A 23,022-nucleotide genomic window follows, 5' to 3' on the forward strand; every position below is an offset into this window, starting at 1 on the left:
CAGTGAAACTGAGGAGTGTCCAAAGCAAAAACCGAGGAGGTGAGGTGCAGGGGTTTAAACACTGAATAAAAACATGAAGGAACTTAAAAAAAACAACAATAGCTGTTAGGCTTAGGATGTACATGAAAATAGTTATATTGGAAAATGGGCAAGAGACGTTCATATGAAAATGTATAAACGACAACATAATAAAATAAAAGTATAGGAAGAGAGCAAAAGGGACTACTATGGCTGTGTAGAAGCTGGGAAAGGCTCAATATCGAAGTTAGATGTTTGGAAGCATGAAACAATATTTGATGACTTAAGCAGACAAGGAAAGATCTATTTTCTATGGAGTGCAGATAATGGAAAACATTGGGGGAAAATTTGATTTAAGGTAGAGAAAAAAACTGAGGAATGTCAGGAGAGACTGTGCTGAAGGCATGATTAGCAAACAGCACCCATTGTTGCTGACACACAGCATGCAGCAGGCACACCCTCCCCTCTCCATGCTGTGGACATAACACTGGAGGGACAACACGCAACTCAGCTTAGATCCCAGGTTTGGGGAGGGGATCTTACCGTACCCCTCATTACTCACCATCCTCTGTTGGAACATAGATGTTAAGATACAGGCAGTCCTCACTCTGTTCTTGGAGGTATCCAGTCACAGTATCCAGGTTTGAGGTGAACCAGACCGGCATCATGATATCTGGTACTGCATTCTGTATGTTCTGTGGGCACACGGGTGAGAAATGTGTGGCATTTCTTATGCCAGACCAGGAGGGGGGAGGCTCGGGTGGGAGAAAACGCTTCTCTAGCACAGGGGGTGCGGCGTAAGGCACCCCCAGGTATTGATCCACTGGGCCCAAAATGTCGTTTGGCAAAGACATCCGCATGCCACGCAGCTTGCCGTAGTGTGTGTTCACAGTCTGAGAATATACCTGTGCATGAGAGGAGAGCACTCGGGCAGTCACACTCAGAACCCACAGGGCCAGACTTAGCTTCCTGAGGGCCACGCTGAGCCCAACCACATGCATGGTATGAACAGTACAGTCCTAGCATGTAGAATGTAAGCACCACTCCTGGAGGGCTGTATGGGGGGCAGCAGAAATTCAGGGTCCCCCAATCCTGACACCTCAGTCACATCCTGTATCCCAAAATCTAAGGCCACCACAGACGAGCAGCAAACCAGATAGAACAGCCAGCATCCACAGGACCTGCCAAAAATAAAGCTATAGTCAGTAATGCAAAAGAAAACACAAAACAGAGGCACCAGCAGTATTCCTCCCAAATACTCATGAGATCCCACCATTGAAGAAACTGATAAAAAAAGATAATAGCTAGAATATGATTGGTTGCTATGGGCAACATCTCTACCGACACTTTAGTAAATATACCCCGTAGTGTCTAGTCACAGCCATGTGCGTATATGTAATGAATACATGCAGCTCACAGTTCTTTAACCCAATTTTTAATAAGTCTATAACTATGCGGTCTTCACACAACTTTTGTTTGGATCTTTGAACATATACAACAAATAGTATTTGTATCACAGTCATTTTGTGGAATATGACACACACATGTAGGGAACTGGTCATGTGTTCTTCTGTATGACAGGAAGCCGATTTCTGTAAAGACAGATTGTTTTACAGCATCGGGGTCAATAACCTACTTTTTTTTCCTGTGTGCTAAAAGTACCAACAACAGTAAAAATTGATTAAAAATAAATATAATTACTGTAGTATCCTCTGTCATTTCCCTTATCAATTAGGTCTACTGCATTTGACTACATTATTTAGCTATTGATCTTGTTAGCTGTTTATTCCTAGACCGCTCATCTGTTCAACACTTCTGTATTATATCCAAATTCCAGAAGTGATCTTTATTTTGTTCGGGTATAACCAAACTACACAGTTTGCAGACATTTCACCTTAGAAGTTTGTTAAATCTAAAGAAAAAAAAATGTGACAAGTTAGTTTTATGTATGAATTTTGTTTCATGTAGAGGTGCTTGACACAACCATTTTCTCACGCCAGTTTCCCAGAAGCCTCCCATTATTACTTTGCGTTGTTATTTATGGTTTGATGCCCAGATTGGCTACACTATAAACTTCCCTGAAAATTGATGTTTAGTTATGGTGACTGTTCTAGACGCTGCCCTTGTGTGCGATCCATCCTAGTGTTCACCTTTAAGCAGACCTGTCACCTACACCCAGCAAAGGCATATACTGTATTTTGTGGTCTTCACCAATATGCAAAATATAAAATTTGCTAAGAAACAGTAATATTACCTAAGGCACTATCTATTATTTTACATGATGCATTTTTATATATATATATAAAATTAGACAGTGATAGCCAGTGACAGTGATAGGAAAAATTGGCTAAAATTAAATGAATATTAACCATTTAGCTGGCTAATATTTTTTCCAAAAACCATTCAGAAATTGTCGGGTTTTTAATGATTGAAGTAGTTCAAGAACATTTATTTATAACTGATCTAACACAATTTTATAAAAAAAATTTTTTAAACACATAACATTAATAAAGATTTTTAAATGTCGGCATACTATACATCAGGTATTCAATAATCGGAACATTACAACCTTACATTTCCCTGGTGGCTGCTCCTCTCTGCAGCAGAGAGGAGCAGCCACCGTGTACACACAGAGGCAGCGTGGCTCCTTTCATTACATTTCCCCGGCGACTGCATAGAGGAGCAGCCGCCGGGTATACACAGGGACAGAGCGACTCCTTCATTACATTTCCCCGGTGACTGCAGAGTGGAGCAGCCATCAGGTATACACAGGGGCAGAGTGGCTCCTTCATTACATTTCCCCGGTGACTGCAGAGTGGAGCAGCCATCATGTATACACAGGGGCAGAGCGGCTCCTTTCATTACATTTCCCCGGTGACTGCATAGAGGAGCAGCTGTCAGGTATACACAGGGGCAGAGCGACTCCTTCATTACATTTCCCCGGTATATGCAGAGTGGAGCAGCCATCAGGTATACACAGGGGCAGAGTGGCTCCTTTCATTACATTTCCTCGGCGACTGCATAGAGGAGCAGCTGTCAGGTATACACAGGGGCAGAGCGACTCCTTCATTACATTTCCCCGGTGAATGCAGAGTGGAGCAGCCATCAGGTATACACAGGGGCAGAGTGGCTCCTTTCATTACATTTCCTCGGCGACTGCATAGAGGAGCAGCTGTCAGGTATACATGGGGGCAGAGCGGCTCCTTCATTACATTTCCTCGGCGACTGCATAGAGGAGCAGCTGTCAGGTATGCACAGGGGCAGAGCGGCTCCTTCATTACATTTCTCCTGCGACTGCAGAGTGGAGCAGCCATCTGGTATACACAGGGGCAGAGCGGCTCCTTTCATTACATTTCCCCGGTGACTGCATAGAGGAGCAGCTGTCCAGTATACACAGGGACAGAGTGGCTCCTTCATTACATTTCTCCGGTGACTGCAAAGAGGAGCAGCCGTCAGGTATACCCAGGGGCAGAGCGTTTCTTCATCACATTTCCCCGGTGACTGCAGAGAGGAGCAGCTGTCAGGTATACACAGGGGCAGAGCGGCTCCTTCATTACATTTCCCCGGTGACTGCAGAGAGGAGCAGCCATCAGGTATACACAGGGGCAGAGTGGCTCCTTCATTACATTTCCCCGGTGACTGCAGAGTGGAGCAGCCATCATGTATACACAGGGGCAGAGCGGCTCCTTTCATTACATTTCCCCGGCGACTGCATAGAGGAGCAGCTGTCAGGTATACACAGGGGCAGAGCGACTCCTTCATTACATTTCCCCGGTATATGCAGAGTGGAGCAGCCATCAGGTATACACAGGGGCAGAGTGGCTCCTTTCATTACATTTCCTCGGCGACTGCATAGAGGAGCAGCTGTCAGGTATACACAGGGGCAGAGCGACTCCTTCATTACATTTCCCCGGTGAATGCAGAGTGGAGCAGCCATCAGGTATACACAGGGGCAGAGTGGCTCCTTTCATTACATTTCCTCGGCGACTGCATAGAGGAGCAGCTGTCAGGTATACACAGGGGCAGAGCAACTCCTTTATTACATTTCCCCGGTGACTGCAGAGTGGAGCAGCCATCAGGTATACACAGGGGCAGAGCGGCTCCTTTCATTACATTTTCCCGGCGACTACATAGAGGAGCAGCTGTCAGGTATACATGGGGGCAGAGCGGCTCCTTCATTACATTTCCTTGGCGACTGCATAGAGGAGCAGCTGTCAGGTATGCACTGGGGCAGAGCGGCTCCTTCATTACATTTCTCCTGCGACTGCAGAGTGGAGCAGCCATCTGGTATACACAGGGGCAGAGCGGCTCCTTTCATTACATTTCCCCGGTGACTGCATAGAGGAGCAGCTGTCCAGTATACACAGAGACAGAGTGGCTCCTTCATTACATTTCTCCGGTGACTGCACAGAGGAGCAGCCGTCAGGTATACCCAGGGGCAGAGCGTTTCTTCATCACATTTCCCCGGTGACTGCAGAGAGGAGCAGCTGTCAGGTATACACAGGGGCAGAGCGGCTCCTTCGTTACATTTCCCCGGTGACTGCAGAGAGGAGCAGCTGTCAGGTATACACAGGGGCAGAACGTTTCTTCATTACATTTCCCCGGTGACTGCATAGAGGAGCAGCCGTCAGGTATACCCAGGGGCAGACGGCTCCTTCATTACATTTCCCCGGTGACTGCAGAGAGGAGCAGCTGTCAGGTATGCCCAGGGGCAGAGCGTTTCTTCATTACATTTCCCCGGTGACTGCAGAGAGGAGCAGCCGTCAGGTATACCCAGGGGCAGAGCGGCTCCTTTCATCACATTTCCCCGGTGACTGCAGAGAGGAGCAGCCGCAGGTATACATAGGGGTAGAGCGGCTTCTTTCATTACATTTCCCCTTTGACTGCAGGGAGGAGCAGCCGCCATGTATACAGAGGGACAGAGAGGCTCCTTTCATTGCATTTCCCCGACTGCTCTTCTCTGCAGCCATTGGGTGGGTTGTGCCGCTGGGCTTTTGACATAGTCGCATCTGGTGGGACCTGTCAGAAATAACATGTATAACTACCGCTCTGTTGCAATTTGCTGTAGTACATAACTAACAGATTGCACAAATAGATAATAAAGTACACAGATCACTTATACCTTTGTTAGAATAATTTTTTGTGTGTTCCATTTTCACATAAACTTTTCTGAATTATATGTACATGGATAATTGATAAATTAGCAATGTTGGTCACGACACTTTTCTCTCATTTGAATCCATTGAGGGTTAAATCTAAAGCATTCCTTAAATGAGGCAATAATCCATTTATAAGCATTCCTTCCTAATGATGCATTCTGAATACTCAGACCCACTTCTCTCTCTTCCAGACTGCTCTCAGACAAGTACAGATGCGCCCAAGTTCTTTGTAGCTGATCGCTCCACAAACGTGCGTGCGCGTCACGCTATGCGCCACAACATGTTATGGCGCATCTCTGATCACGGGAGTGCGTCTTCATTCAGTCCTATGGAGACGCAAATGCGCATCTCCGATCGCGGGAGTGCATTTCACAATCATTCCTAGGGAGATGCAATGCGCGTCTCTTGATTGTGGGGATCCGTCTTGCGCCACGCGATTCGCTGCGCTACAGGGAAGGATATACTGTAGCTGAGCATATCTGTAGGTAGTTCAGTATTGACTGTCAGCATGGCTGATTTTTTTCTACAAATTAGTATTCTATATACATAGTTTTACGATGAGCAAATTATTTGTGAAATTTAAGTAGTGAGACATGCAAATTTGTACCACAAGAGTTAACTAGCATGTGCCAAATATCCATGTGGGAATCCAAAGAGATTAGCTCTATGGAAAGATCTCATCCACACAATGTAGAAAACCCCATACTGTATTCGCTGCTTTTGCAGAGACGATTCAAAGTAAAAGTCCATTCTAGATATCACTACATGCGCAATAACTGCATTGTCCTTGTCACAACAATACTGCACTGTCTTTATCACATTGTTACATATTGTGTAACAATCAACATTCAAAACAGTAGTAAAGTAGCATTACAAACTATAAAAAAACAACAGGCCATATTAACAACAGGCCATATTAACACAAGTGAACAAATATAAATTTGTGTACTGGACACCAGTGACGTGCTGTGAGGTCAATGGCTGGTGAGGCACACATGGAGATGGGTGTGAGTGCTGGGAGCCTGTCTCACCCCCTACTCATTGTAACTCCTCTCACTACACTGAGCTTCAGTGTCTATTGATTCTCCTACCTGCATTACTATGTTTTATCTTGCTGCTGCTGACTGAGCTCCAATCTTTAAACACTGCAGTGCACTTCCTGGTCACATGACACATCCAAGGTGTCCATCAGTGCCCAAGGCAAGCCCCCATACTCATAGGCATGACTCTATTAGCTCTCTTTCTGTGCAGCTTACTGCCCTCGGTGTGGCCATGCCCCCAGCTCTGCAAGCAGTGTCTGACTATACAGTAGCGAGGCTGAGCTGTTGCTGCCTCATCTCCCTGCAGTCTCAGGGAGCTTCGCAAAGCTGGTGAATGTCAATTATAAAAATGATTACAATAAACAAAGAAGATGTTTATAAGTTATATAAATATCTTCTTTGTATTATTCTAATCATTTTTATATCAAATCTCAGGAGTATGACTGGGGAGGCTCTGCCTAACCTGCCTACCCTGACTGCACGTCCCTGCTGGACACTACACTAATCAGTCTATATCACAGAGTTATCCCTTGGTCAGGACTTTCTTTAATGGTTACAATTATGCATTATTTTTATTTAAATGATGTGGTCACATACCTCAGGCACCGCAGATAGTTGAGTACTATGGAATGTTTATAATAACATTTTGTGATCATATTTTAGCTTGCACCCCATTTTTCCATATGTAAACCAATTCTTGTCAGCTAATTCCCCAGATGCTCATTTATTGATATAGGGGAGATTTGTTTTTTAAACTTTTGAGCTAGCAGGCCTAAACCCATAAAAAAAGCATAGTTTGTGTATAAAATATGTGTGATACCTGGTGGCAAAGAATGCAGAGCAATTCTGTGAGTCAGTGTAGGGACTGGGAAGTTTTGACCGGCGCATTCGCAGATTCAGTGCAAGCGCTGGTCAGTTGCTGAAAGAGGGAAAACGCAATTCCCTGGACAGGTGAATTAACACTCTCCCTCTTCAGCAAAACAAGTTATAATACATCCGGGTGGTGTCTGGACATGCTGCATCATGATATTGGGTGAAGCAAGTCCAGACATTGGGCCTTATTCCGATGTGGAAGGTACTGAACAGCCGCAGATAATCGGCTGTGCAATACCAACCAACTAAAATGCAAAAGCAGCAGAAGGTGTCTATAGAAAATAGACACCTCCTGCATGCACTGCGATCCGAGTTCAGCGTCCTTAGACGCTGCTTGTATCACCACTACAACCATCGCCACCCTCGGCTAGTCTGTGTAAGCCAAAGCTTACTCAGCCTGACCTTCTGAACCCCTCTGTCAGGTCCAAGAAGTCTGCAACCCTGGGCTTGGCATACCTACAAAATACAAAACAGGGGTGACACCTCCGTTTGCACAACGGTTCCTGTTGCCACTCCCGCTCCACCTCCCAAATGCTGCAGCATGTCAATTATGCTGTGACTAAGGGGGACTGCGCACAATCACACAGGACCTGCTCTGCACATGTGCAGAACGGGTCCTGAGAAAGTGCAGGCCCACAACAATCAGTAAACCATCAGTTTTTCGTACATATCTGAATCAGGCACATTTAATGTTCTTTACGAGGATGTTAATACATCTCCCCCAAAGTACAAACAATCAGCTCCAGTCATTTTTTCAAACACAGCCTTTAAAATTACAGGAGCTAATTGGTTAGTACTTTATCTCTCTCCGCTTTATCTCTCTCCAAGCTTTGATAAATTTCCCCCTAAGGGTTTTGCTGATTCTGTAATTTAGGGTAAATAGCCCTCCACAAAATTTAGTAGATATACATAAGTGAGAGTAGTTTATACCACTTCTTCCTATAGCCTGTCTTGACTACTCTTGTTCTTGCAGGAAGGTCTGGACTAAAGGTTCAGGTTTTAGACATGGTTGCCTACATTTGAAAAAGCTTTTCAGGGAGATTGTGATGCAACATCTATGAGCGTGACGGTAAAGTGGAGTGTACTGCTACATCTGAGAGGTGTGATATAATACTGACTTACATCCAAATGTAAATGAGCCTAAAAGCAGTTAGTGTGATCTATTTATTGATGAAAACACATACTTCTCAGAAAATGCATGTAGCCATAGGGATCACTGTGCCTTATAACCAATGCAGGGAAATGATACTAATGACCCCATTTGAATGTAAATATATTTATTTTTATATATAACAGCTTCATACTGGGGGTAAGGTGGAGTCAGGGAGATTACTACACTCTTCAGGGAGTCAGGGAGATTGCTACTGTTTCAGGGAGTCTCTGACAATCAGGGAGAGTATGGTTTTAGCTCAATCAGTTTTCTTTCAGAGAATATTAATTCCTGATATACATTTATTTTTGCACGTTCAGGCATATATTTCTCTGGAGACTCTGTGGGATCTAAACATAGTCTTGACTGTGTTACAAAAAATCTCCTTTTGAACCTTTACAGTCTGTAGATCTTACATTTCTTTGTTGGAACACAGCCTTTCTTTCAGCAGAATAGTGTTAGAATTATCAACTCTTTCTTGTAGATCCTCTTATATTGTTTTTCATGAGGATAGGGCAGTGCTTCAAACAGAGCCATCTTTTGAACTTAAGGTTGTGTCAAAATTTAATTTAAATCAGAACAGCATAGGCCCTAGGTTGTCTTCTACAGAAATACCTTACATGCAGGAGTGGTCTCAATTTCTCATTGTGGTTATTGCTCTTAGGACTTACTTAAACAGAATTGCATGCATCCCTAAAATGGGTAATCTTTACGTCCTAAATGATACACAAGAGAGTCAATGGCCAATAACCAATCAAGAAACAAATGGATTACTGCAGTAATTCTGCAGCCTTATATTGGTCCAGGTCTTTCTATTCCAGATGCTGTAACTGACGCACTACAGCAGATCACCTCTCTGGGGAAGGGCAGAGTGGCACAGGGTCTCTGTAGGACAGCTGCACAGTGCTTCCACCTGGTCATGTATCCACAAGGTTTTATAGGTCCGAGGATGATTTCTTTGGAAAACAATGTTTGCAGTAGGTTATTTCCCACCCTTAGGGAATGCTTTGGTATTATGTGCCCATTGTTCCAGTGTCCACAAATGGATGTAAGAGAACTAAGGTATAAGGATTACCTTAAATCTTTTTCTTGTAGTCCATTCGGGAACAATGGGTGCCCTCTCTTTGCACTCTGGTGTTCTTGTTGGACTTTGTGCTCTTGTTTAAAAAGTCTGAAGCTATTTGTCCTCCCTTTTACTCCTGTTATTCTGATGCTGTATTAGAAAAGTAACTGGGCTCTTCCCTCCTGGAGGATGTAGATAGGGAGGAGCTTGGAATTCTTTCTATTTTTCTTAGTGACCAAGCTCCTACTGGCACCTCTATAAACCATTGTTCCAGTGTCCTCTAATGGACTATGTAAGAAGGATTTAACGTAAATACAAAAATCACATTTTGGCAGTTGATATATATGGCAACATAATTGGGTCAAAGAAGAATAATTTAAAGGGTCTCATGCAAAACAGTATCTTTTCTGCGCTGTGTATACTGAAAATGGTATGCCGTCACTATGTCATCGTTTAACATGTCAACAGCGGAATTTCAACATTGGTTATCGACTCGATTGAATTGAACGCAAATTAAATAGCACCGGGAGGGAGCTCCCGGAGCTATTCAATTCAGCACGCTGTTAAGGATTTCTTCTTGCACCCCTCCAGAGGTGCGAGCAGAAATCCGACAAAAGTACTGGCGCAATGCTTCTTTCTGCCCTTAGCGCCGCAGAAACAGCATCGCGTCGGGCAGTTTAGTCGGAGAATGCCCGTTCTCACGACTAAACACCCTGTTTAAGGTGGAAGAGAACGGGCATTCTCTGACCTAACAGCACGCTGAATTGAATAGCTCCGGGAGCTCCCCCCGGTGCTATTTAATTTGCGTTCACTTGAATTGAGTCCAATGTCAACATGGTTAAAATGTCGACATAATTAATGGTGACACCTGTAAAATGTCGACACTGACAGACTATCAACATCGAAACTATCGACATTGTCATAATGTTGACATTTCCAGGAGGGTTAGGTTTTAGGGTTACCGTAAATGTTAGAGTTGCAACAGAATGAGAAGAAATCCAATATTGATATAACATCAGTGTTCGCATGTTGAATGTCTACATGGTCAGTGTTAACATCATGAATATGTCGAAATGATGAATGTTGAAATTATAATTGTCTAACATATATACAGAACCCGCTGAAAATGCATATTTTTCACACATGTGATATGGCAAAAGAAGTGACATTATTAAGCAAATAAAAAGAATACTTGTATCAGTACTAAGAACAACATACATCTCAGTCTTACTGGTTAGTTTATCTTCAGGATTCTCTCTGATGGTTGAGGTTGACCACGATACTGGCAATATAGCTATAATGATGGCCTTAAATAAAGTACAGCCTAAAACTTAACATAAATTGGTCTCATGATGTACAACCACACTTAATAGAACAATACATCACTTCACATGAAGATGACGTGTCACTATGAAGTCTCATATCGAGAAACAGATTTCTAGAGATTTCTTCAGAACTGAACTCTGTATGCGTAATTGGATACACTAGAACTTAATTCACAATTCAAGATAAAGCAAAGATGTACAATTTATTAACTGGCTATATAAAAAAATGAAAACGCAGGAATTCAAGCTTATATAATAAACATATGTGTAACGAAGTTTAAACACTTGTGCAAACACAAAGTTATCTATTTTTCCATTCATGTTTTTGAATTACAAACGTAACTGGATCAAAGATAATAAGCCACGAAATATAGCCTAATTTCACCAAACCGTCATATCATGCTACCATATTACCTTAGAATGCCACCATTATACATAAATCATTAGCATTTTGAAGCTATATGAAGGCATGGGCTTTGTTCAGCACTAAGGTAAAATGGTCCTTTAATGAATTCTAGCCATATGGCGCTCGCTATAGCTTACAGTGAACTCCAACGTGCTGTAAACAATATAATGCAAGGTACACAATAGGTGATATATCGTTCATACAGCCGACGAACAATATATCATTCAGTCCATCTAGCAGTGTGTACACACAATATATTTGTGAAAGACGTCTTTTACAGATATATCGTATCGACTTTGCTGCACCGTAGATGCAATATATCTAAAAGATATACATTTCATGTCTGCTTGTGTGTGCACAGGACCAACCAGCTGATATGCTGGCCATAGGAACCAGTGATAATGACATCACAGATGGTTCTTCTGGCCAGACATATCGGGCGGCCGATTGGAAAGTTCGTATGCGCAAGGTGTTTTATGCATAATCTTGCCAAATCGTTAGATCAGTCAGTGGGTCGGTGTGTACCCCACATAACTCCTACAACCGTAACAAATGTCAGTGTATTTTACTCCAGGTGAGGGCAGCCCTGCTGTGTGATGAGATCCACTCACTGGGATAGGTCTCAAATGGCGGAACCTTGAGATTTTGCAAGTTTTCACAACTGTATTTATATATAATTTAAAAAAAGATGACATACTTAGCACACTTACAGGTAAATACACATGTCCACACAAATGACACAAACAGACATGAGGAAAGACAAGTTCTTCATTTTAGCGCTTTCAATAATAATTTTTCATTAGGTATCAACAAGTCCCTTTTGCTAATGTAAATAGTTTTAGAGGGGTATTCAATATGAAACGTAAACTTCGCTGTCGAAGTTTACGTTTCATATCGGAGCTTTTACCTGGGATAAAGTATCGGGCGCACGCCCGCTTATCCCCGTATTCAATATGAAACCTACGAAAACGGGAGCCTGTGAAGTGGGATTTGCATTGCATTACGAAATTTTCCTTAAAAATATTGTAGAATCCCCCTAAAGCTGTAAAAACATGGGGGATCACTATGGGTACCCCTGTTTTTAGCCTGCAAATGAAAGTCGGGGATTTAAATAGCTGCAGCAGGTGTTTTTTTCCCGACATTGAAGAAGTGATGCAGAAGAGCACTTAGGGTTTTTTTTTTCATTTTTTTAAGTGGTCCCATCAAATTTGGGGTACATGAAAATGGGTACTAGCATATTTTTATGTCCCTAAAGTAATTTTTTACAAATTCTGCAACTGTGCACCTGCCGCTATTAATCTATTCTAGAATACACCTGCCGAATACTTGCAGAATAGCCCTGAACCTATTTCCCTATTGTTAAACAATTTTTTCCCATATTTTTTTCCACCCCAATTTTTAAATTCATTTTTTTGGGGTGTCCCTATTTTTTTATTTTTTTTTGACACAGTTATTTTTAAAATGTCATTCCCAGGGGTGCAGGCTATTTTTTTTAAGCCTGCACCCCTAAACCCCAATTCTGCACTTTTTTTCGCCACCTATTCAGTGGTGAAAAGTTATCCCCGTTTTTTTTCAGACTTTTCGAACCTGCAAAAAAAGTCTTTGAAATTGAATACAGTGTAAAACTAAGACCTGCGATAATGACGTCATAGGTACGATATTAACGCAAAAAACGGACTTATCGCTCCATATTGAATTCCCCTATTAAACTATTAAATGGCCTAACCTGTTGACTGACAAGTCTGGTACCTAATTACACATTAATTGCTTCACTACCACCTACAACAAAACTTTACTAACATGATCATCCCCCTAGCCAGAGCTCTGTGGCTGCTCTCTATGCAGCCTTTGTGCCAAGGCACTAGTTGTTACAGTATGTGATGCAGAACCAGCAAATCAATTCTCTGTACTACTTTAAGGTAGCAGCATCATCAGCTTTCAAAAATACATTCATCCAAGTCAGGGCCCCATTCACCAATTTTCTAGTCTGCAGCCTGTGCTTTAACAAATCCCAGTCTCTTACTATACAGAGCTGCATAAAATACACAAGAATGGACATATATTGTTATTAATCGACGTATGCAATACCCTTAAATATTGTTATTAATTGACGTATGCAATGATTAACAAAGAAACAGAAATTGCTCTATGCAGCCACAATTTTATCTTATTTCACAAAACTGCTGCATATATGCAAACATGTAGTTTGATGACAGGAATGATCCTACAGCCCAACCTGGTTTATCCTGTTTTTATTAGTTTTCTTTCTGTTTTGTGGCAGGTGGGGTTGTGTATATCTTCTCTTGCATTTCCAATTCTTAACAACAGCTATATGTTGTGTCCGAACAATGGGCCTGATTCAGCAGCGATGGCTAATGCGATTTTGCACGGAACGCAGCTGTGAAAATATGCTAATGCCTGCCAAAGCACAGCCAGCATAAAGACCCCCACTGCTGCCTTCTCACATGCGTACAATGTCGCTTACCTGCATGAACATCGGTACCATTGGCCAGTCACGCAGCTTTTACACCAGGTCTGACCTGCCACAAACACCGCAAGTCTCTTCGTACGCAGTGGGCTCTCAAGCTGCGTATGCAATCGCAGTGGCTAATTTATGCACGCCCAACCAACGGGTTCAAATGGACAGGCATGCCTTCATTTTTCCGACCACTCCCCCATCACCACCCCGAAACACTCACAGCCTGTCACTCACTCTGCGATGGAGTTCTTTGTGCGTGCGTAATCGCAGCGCACGGGCAGTGTGGCTTACACGCATGCGCAATGACTAACAATCGCTCGATCTGCGTACGTAATTGCATTTGCGATCACTGCTGAATAAGGCCCAATGGTCGTTCACAGCTCTGGATTGTTTGGTTTTCAAACGTGTCTGATCCACCCAGCCTTTGTACAGCCAACTTCAGTCTGCAAATGTAGATTGTCTCCATACATTGTGTAGGCACTCTGATTATTGGGCAGTCGCTCCTCCCTCTTCATTGTTGATTGGTCGGCTGCACTTTTTGTGCAGTGTATGCCCAGCTATTTAACACATTGATATATTTGAATGTTTTCTGTCACCTCTGCTCCTTCTCCTCTAAGCAGAACATGTTCTGCTCCTCATGTATTTCCTGGAAAGTTTTACCATGTTGCCTATGAACAATTTTACTAGAACACCAGGTTTTGCATTTTAAATTATTGTTGCTTTAAATCTAGCAGCTAAAGCACAGAAACTGCGCTGGTGCCTGCAACTCGCATGCTATCACATTTGGGCCATTCCCTCCAAATTTGTACAACCTATTAAAGGTGCAGTCTTACCTATATAGGCCCTCATTCAGAGCCGCTCACAATTAGCGCTCGCTCGTTCATAAAAAGGGGGTGGCTATTCAAATGAACCATTCGCTCTTTGCGGTCTGTTGCCGCCTCCATGTCTGAACGAGCGAGCAAAACATACGCTCGTTTATTTGATAAAAACGCCCCCTGGCCGCTCGCATCATACGTCATGTCCGCTATTTATTAGATTAATCAAGTACATCGAACAGCGTATGAACTGCTCGCTATTCTTGTGGTTGGTTTTTTCAACCACAATATTGCGAGCAGTTCTGACTATAAAATAACCCAGTGACGTGGTGAATGACGCTGCTGTATTAATTATGCACACCCATAAAACGCCCGCTTTGACCTTTAAGCACGCCTGCGTTCTGATCTCCACTCCCCCTTTTCAAGCACCTTCCCCTGTTACCACCCACATACGCCTCATTCTGTCACTCAAAATAGCAGGCATTCGTTATATAGCGAACAAACGATTTTCGGCCGCACTGACTGGTTCGCGCATGCGTACTAAAAACCGTATGCATGCACAGATGTGCAAATATCGCTCGGAACGAGCGTACTGCCGCTTACGAGCGGCTCTGAATGAGGGCCATAGTGTCAATATAACCCCTCCAGAGCCGTAACTAGACTTTTAGGTGCCCTATGCCAGAGAGAGCATTGGCACCCCCCCTTCATATAATAGTGCACCTGCAAAAGGACCAAGGCCTCATGGGGAAGGGCCAGGGAAGAGATAGGGGAGGCCAGGAGATGCTGGGGATAATATAAGAGGAAGCTACAAGTGAGAATGATGATAAACAGGAAAATTGACAGGCCCAGAGCAGCGCACCCTGCCCTGCGGTGTCCTGTGCCATGGCACTGGTCGCACTACCCTAGTTACAGCCCTGAACCCCTCCCTACTACTAATACACCTGCAGTTACAACCACACATCCTGGTCACTGTTGGACCACGCTGATTACTTATTTTCTTATCATTTGAAAACGTTACTGTTCGCAAAATAGCACCTGTTCCTCCTTTACTGCTTCCATATCTCTCTGTTCTCTATACTTAAGGGAAAAATATACTTGTGCTGTTTAATGCTGATTGCTGTGAGACCCCTTTCCCCCCAAAGATGCAAACTCTGAGCGCCTACATCTGACTGAATCCTGGGCTGCACATTGTGAAACTCCCAGCATGCTTCATTGACTATGGCACACAGTATAAAGGAGACAGCAAAATGCTCAGGAATAATTCTCTCTCCTCCTCCTATGCTCCTTCTCTTTCACCCCCGCAGGTTGCATATCATTGTCCTGATTCATTTATGATATTCTGGGAACTGTTTGAGTTTAGTGGCATTCCATTTTACTGTAATTCGCCCTTTCTTCATGCATTCCCCGCTTTACCATACAGTAATATTTATCCTGCAGCCTAAGCGACATTTTAAAGAGGTGACATCTGCCGGATGTGTTTTATTTATTTATTTTTTTAATCAGATCTGATGACTGCAAGTTTTTTCTTTTTTTTTTAATTAAGTCACGTCTTTACACCCATCAATATAGCTATGCAGCAAACAATCCCCCCTCCTCCAGGGTTTACAGCTTTGCCACTTTAAGACAGTGACAGAAGAGACACAAGCGCAGAATGTAAATGGATGTTGAGCGAGACACGGAAAGGGAGGGCATGGAGACACAGGCAAGGAGAGAGGGATTGCTAGATAGGGACACAGGACACAGCACTGACAAATGCCAAGGTGGATAGATGGAGAACTCAGGTACATAAATGAGCAGAAAATAGAAAACCAAGGGTGAACGAAAGGGAGCACAATAGGAGAGGATGGAGAAAATAGGGGAAATGAGGGAAGGGACAAGGTGGAAACAGGAACAAAAGTGACGAAATACAGGGAAATAATTGCAGGAAGTGAGTAGGTGAGACACAAATGGAGCCATAGCAAGGAGAAGATAAAAGAGTGGGAGCTATCCAGAGAGACTGGTACTAGCAGAATAAAACAAGGAGGGGGGTGAGATATGGAGGCAAGGATGTGCTTCAGCAGCAAAGAGGAGAATAGAGGGAGAGTGAATAGAAAGAGGAAGGAGGGCAGGATAAAGGTAGGCGGAGAGGTGTGTGAGGTAAGCCTAACTCACGGCGAGAATGCAGAAAAGGAAGGTAGAGGATAAAAGATGAGCAAGTACAGAACAAACAATGACAACAGGAAAGGACCAGGGAACACATCAGGTGAAAAGATGAAAATATGCTATCAGACATATATGCAGGACAGAAGGTGATAACCAGATGAGAGGAAAGCAGAGTATCTGGATAACAGCTGAAAGGAGTAACAAAAGATAATAAGCAGATAACCTTAACTTCTGATTGTTTTTTTGTTAGAGACAGCATAGATATAGTACAGCATCATAAATGATATTAACATATAATAAGGATGTAGAGACAAGTAAAAGAGAATCTATGGAGATGACAAGGACAATGCATAGCTGAATAGAATTACTCTGCCCTGCAATAAGGACAATGGTGCACAATGAGAGAGATAGAGAAATGAACCAGACACAGGGATGGAAAGGTGCAGAAATATCAAAAATATGGAACACGTCCCTCCCCACCACCATCTCTTCAGACAAGAGCTTCTATGTTGCCCCCTCCCCCTTCTAACACAGGAGCACCCTCTCTCTCCCCACCTCTTCTCTCCTGCAGTGAGGGTCTGCGGCTCATTTTCATGTTCACTCATTCACGCCGTTGCTAAGGAAACTGCAGCCTGTCGCGCGCCTCCATTCAGCCCCACTACCCTCCCCCAACTTAACACTTTCCTGCCTGACACATTCTGCAGCAACAGGCAGAAGGGCTGAATGCAGGTGCCACTCTCTGCATCAACAGGCAGATTACATGGATGCAAGGACCGTCATGAAACAGCAAGACAGCATAGCAGTGGTTACACTGCAGGAGAAAAATACAGGGGGTACATACTGCAGAAGCAAACATACTAAACACGGAAGTCCCAATGCCCAGACGTGGACAGGGGGAAATAAGAAACCGTCGTAGCTGTATGGCACATGATGAAGTAACTTTTTGCGATATAGATGCATAAAAAACAAGGTGAAATGACCCTGAGTGAGAAAGCAATCTCTATTATACTGCAGCACACCTGCATTTTTTTATTTATCCACCCACCAATGTAAGACAACCTCCGAGAGCCTGGAGAGACTGTAAAAAGCTACCCTAATGAGCCCAGCCTTGCCTGCATGCGCAATATTTATGTAAATGAGCTGCCTGACCAACTCAGCTCCATGCTGCATGTACAAAACAGCAACACGTCCGTCACCCCAGTCACCCAGAACACTGATCTCTTTCTCTAGCCTAGTCCTGATGTCACTCCTGTAATATAAACCTTTAGTACTTGGAGAAGTCTGATGTCACTAGACTCTCTCTGAATGTATTCTTTCTGTGCATAAGAGGACATAGATATGATGAGGATTACTCAGAAAGGCAACTTGCTTATTTCCAATAGTGAACATGTCTATTAGAAGAAATAACATCAGGAGTATTAGGAGTTGCCTGTATAAAAGCACATTTGCACCTGCATTCTTGAGCTGGCCATACAAGCACTTCCTCATTTTCAAAATACAAAACGGATGGCAACACAAAATCCTCTTTGTTGTGTTATATACACTGACATGTGCAACTGCAGCTAGTCTCCCAACAAAGTACATGGTTTTGCATAGCAAATGATGGCGGTTAATCAGTAGCAGAAGTTTGTACCTATTAGGGATGGGCATCGATATTCGAAGGTTACCACCATCAATGTTTTTTTTTTTTCCCAATGCCTGTGGTTTTTCCATTTGATAGCAGCTTTCCGATGTTCGCTGCCAGCGAATGTTGTGGAAGTGATGGTCTTCCGAGGTTAGACTATTGCACTCTTCCTGTGAGCTGCCCGGCTGCTGCGCTGCAGCCGTGACCGCCGAATAATATTTTTACATATGTACGAACCATTACAATGGTTATATGGAGGAAGGAATGCTGGGTAATGTACTGACACATCTAAAAGGTCTAAAATAAGCGGTCTGAGTGTAACCAGGTTCTGTCCCTTAATCAATAAACAAATGGACATGTAAAAGGGAGGAATGGTAACCAAAAACCACATGGCTTAAATTTATGTCAGAAGCCCTTCCACCATTCATTGCCGGTTTCCCGAAGTCCATCCCTAGTACTGCTTGATAGGACGAGTTGGCAGAAGTGAGGATGTCCCTTACTAAGAATTGAGTAGGTGCTCTAGTGCACCTAGTTACATAGTTTAGTATATCAGAAATGACATATAATTTTGAGGAGCAAGATTAAAATAAAAATAAGTTAAAGGAACGCAAAAAACACATTTGTAATGGCACTCTATTTCCATTTGGCAAAAAAAGGTTTCAATTTTGTCTCCTATACATTTTCTGGGACACGTTCTGCACTTTGCAGTTACACTTTGGCAAAGAGACACTTCTGAAGACTCCCTATGCCAAAATGCTTTAAAAGTTTCAAATGTAAAAGTGTTACATGTAATTACAACTTCCAACTATTGTCATGGTTAATTTAAGCAGTTAAATGCAGCAGTTTCTTTTTATTTCAGGAAACAAACTGAAACATTTACTTAAATGAAAATGTGGCAGGAACTTTTGTAGGACATTTCTGCATAGTGCTCCATTTACTAGTAGATAACTTCAGCAGATCTTGGGGAAAAGGTGTCAGTGAAAGACAATATTTACATGTACTGTAGGTTTGTAAATGTTATGTAGTTGCAGCTCTGTTTATAGCAGGAAACTTGTATTGTAAAATCCTGTGCTGTGCTGCGGACAAGTGTGGTATATTTTGTCGACATGAGAATGACGACATGGCCGTAATGTTGACATGCCAAGCAGTATGTCGACATGCTTGGCATGTTGATGTTGACCACGTCGACATTAATCATTTCGACACTGAGCACTAGACCACCAGAGGCGTTCTGCCAACATTTCATCACTTACCTGGTTCAGGGGCTCCAGCGGTGTCTCCCGGGTCTGGTGGTGAAGTCCTGATGACTTTCGGCAAATCCTGCATGACTTCTGGCAGTGAGTATTACTAATCCCAACCCCTAACCTTCCTCCTAGTGCCTAACCTTAACCTTCCCTCCAGCAGCCTAACCTTCTGCTGACAGTCAATACAGAATGTCAACATTTCACACACTGACATTTTTTAACATGTCGACATTCTTCTGGAGCCGACATGTTCAAGGTTGACATTTCAACGTCGACATCTTAACTGGCGAAACTGTGGAGTCGACCTTATGACTACATCCCCTGCAGACACCTTGTGATGCCATACAAATAAAAGATAATAATAATTGTATTTTACGATTAGTAATCTTTTAGAGCTACATACATTGTAGCAAAATAGCTGAGACTAAACTGGTGCAGACTTTAGATTAATTTAAACATGTAAGCAAAGCACTTTCATGCATTGGGCTTTTACAAATAAAATCTATTACACTGGTTGTATGGGAATCATACTGCATTACACTTTTAGAATGTCATGGTGGGAACAAACCTATATAACAAACCAGTCATGGTTCTTTGGAAGGTATATGTTAATGGATAAAAAGTGCATTAACAGCAGATTGTTGAATGAACGATAATATACAGTATCCTGTACAATTTTTTATGATGAGTACAAAGAAACAAAACCAAAGCAATGTGGCTCAATGAGAAGGTAACCGGAGTAATGTGAATGAACTGAAGCATTTCAAGAAGTGACATCTGCAGCAATCTGATCTATTAACAAATCACCTGGAACATGGCTTGGCTACCATTTTCCCGGAGACCACGCATATGCAGTAAACTCATATCTGCGGAGAGGAAGGGGACCGCACGGAGGCCCCCTCCTCTCTTAATTTGCCCCTGTGAGTTTAATAACTTCTTAAATATTTTAGTACACATCTAAAAGATGTATGTGTGTTTACTAGTGTTTTTAAAACTAGTACAAGGCATGTACATAATTCTGACAATGGAACCCATTGTTTTCAATATCAGCATACACACTCTCAGTTTACTTGCGTTCAGGTGTGTTGCATTTCAGTTTTACAAATCGTTGCTCAGTTCATTCATTTAATGAAAGTTAAATGCATTGAGGTCAGTGGAGTGACCTCCATTGATCTTCTAGACGCAAGGAAGAATGCTAGTTAATAACCACAGGGAAGATTAAGTAGAGGTGGTAAGTGTCAAATGTGCATTGGTATGAAAGCAGATAATGTTATAAGCTATTTGCAAACATTTGCAAACATCTAACAGTTTTCCATCGCCATACTATTGTATGGCAACAGAAAATCATTCAGATGTTATTAAAAAAAACAATAAGCCCACTTTTGTGGCTTATCGTTTTTTTACCTGCTGGTATTTGTATGTTGGTATCTGTGGTGGCATCTCCGGGGGTTTGCCTGCGCACAAGATCTTGCAATGTATGCGAGATCTTGTGCATGAGTAGTGGGGCTGGCCAGTTGATAAGACACTAGGTTGATGTGCTGTTGGTCTTGCACAGATCGCCGGAAGAGGGGGGTTCTCTCCACCACTCTGTCTTCCTAGCAGTTAGGAGCTGATTGGTTGGTACTTTATCTCCGTCCACGTTATCTCTCCCCAAGGCTTAGTCCAGTGGTTCCCAAAGTGGGAGTAGTGGCACCCTGGGGTGCCTTGGATCATTTGCAGGGGTGCCACAGTTTGGTGGTCCAAAACCAAATCAATTTATTTTTGTTCAATGTGATAGCTAATACCAGAGTTTGTGGCTGCCAACCATATAATATATGGAGAAACAAAGCACAACCCTGTCTACCATCACATAACTGAACCTAAGGCAGACATATAAGCACAATTTACTTAAATTCAAAATGTTGCTAAATTTCTCAATAAAAATCTTTCGGCCTAGGGGTGCCATGAAAGAAATATTGATACTCTAGGGTGCCGTGATTCAAGAAAGTTTGGGAACCACTGGCTTAATAGATAGACATCTAAATGTTAACTTCTGCAATTGGGTCGCAAGAAAGTTTCCACATATTGGACATTAAACATTGACACACATCGAGCAGCCATCTTGCCCTTGCGGAGCAGGCTCTTCTGACACGCAGAGCCGCGTATGCAATCGCAGGGCTAATTTATGCATCGCCTATGAAACAGCGTTCACACGGACAGACATGTCTGCATTCCCCCCTTTTCATCACTCTTGGAGGCATGCCCAGCACTTGCGGACATGCTGGTCTGCCCCCCAGCTCTTAGCTTGCTGTGAATAAATGACGTGCATGGGTGCTACAAGCAATTCTCCCCCCCCTTTCCCCCGCAGGATACTGCAGCCCACAAGTGTGGTCGGCACCTGGCAGGTTGTGGTGGTCATAAGGGCTGGGCGCATCAACACGCTAAAACAGCCTAGCGGGAATGCTAAAATTGCAGTTTATGAGAGTCAGCTTGGACAAATATATATATAATTTTTTTTTTAAAGTACAAACAACAAACAAATTCTCCCAACACACCATACAGGTCCAGCAAAAGAGACATACATCCTACATGATAATAGTAATGCAGAGATTTCAGTTACATACTGTACATTTGCAAATAGTTGGATCTTACATATATGTATTTCTACACTGAGAGACAACTCACCTTTAGGTACCCCGAGATCCTCCAATATGGCACTGCATGGATCAGCATACCCTCCAACTACTGATCCCACCTGTGATGGACCAATAGATTGATTTGAGCAACTACCAATCTGTGTATTACTCTCTTTCCAGAGGATGATAGGAAATACATATGGTATTGTAAGATCTGGAGCCAAATGTAATAGGGTGAGAGTTTAGAAAACGTGAGAAAATTGCAGTAAATTCTCACACTTTTTAAACTCGGCCAGTGTAATAGTCTGAGAACATGCAAACTCGTAAGTTTGTAGACTCAAAGAACTCTCACGATTTAAACTGTCATCCAGATGTTTTCCCATTTTGAAGATAAAACTCGACCAATGTGAGAGTTTACCCCACTGCATGGGTTAGTCAGCCACATCATCAGGTTGAGCTGCATGTAGGGACGACCGGATGATGCGTCTGACGACCAAAGGGGAGCACGCAACAGCCGACATAGTGGGTACACATACGTTTTTGACGATACAGTATGTCATTTCAATCGTCAGAATTAGGCATATCGGCCCAGAAATCGTTTAATGTGTACCCAGCTTTACTGCAATTGATACTTTAAAAGCACTCTCATTTTGTCTTCGCACTAATAGATGCATTGCATACTCTTTCTACTGGAATTTAATGCAATAATTTCTACCCAGAATGGATATTCCTGTGATCAGCAGCAGCTCCTATGGTTTTAGAAGTGGGATACTGCCACTGCCGATGCTGCCTGCACTACAGGTCGGAGGAGAGGAGGAGACTCTAGCCCTAGATGTCCGGGTCCCGGCGTCTGCATAATGGATCTAGCAGGTGCCGGGACCGCACATGCACAAAATACCAACTTCTAGGGACTGCATCAGCTGCACTACTTAGAAGTCGGGTAGGGCTTTTCAATAGGCAGAGGAGTGGCTTCTCCCTGAAAGCACGCTCTCTGTTATTTGCAGCTCGAACTGGCAGTCCCAGGGGGAGAAAACACCTCCCCCTGGACCTGCCTGTCCTGTGTGTGATT

General features: G+C 43.0%; 1 protein-coding gene across 2 annotated transcripts in view; it reads right to left on the bottom strand.

Annotated features, from left to right (window-relative positions):
* Window positions 1–23,022, bottom strand: part of NLGN3 (neuroligin 3) — a 127,209-nt gene that overhangs the window by 35,928 nt on the left and 68,259 nt on the right. For both annotated transcript variants that reach the window (XM_088445525.1, XM_088445524.1), the window contains exon 2: window positions 581–1,199. In XM_088445525.1, the coding sequence (XP_088301651.1) occupies window positions 581–1,019 (439 nt within the window). In that variant the 5' untranslated portion in view covers window positions 1,020–1,199. The remainder of the gene's footprint in view (window positions 1–580; window positions 1,200–23,022) is intronic.

Source organism: Taudactylus pleione, unplaced genomic scaffold (genome assembly GCF_031769625.1).
Source record: "Taudactylus pleione unplaced genomic scaffold, aTauple2 ptg000381l, whole genome shotgun sequence".
Taxonomy (NCBI): domain Eukaryota; kingdom Metazoa; phylum Chordata; class Amphibia; order Anura; family Myobatrachidae; genus Taudactylus; species Taudactylus pleione.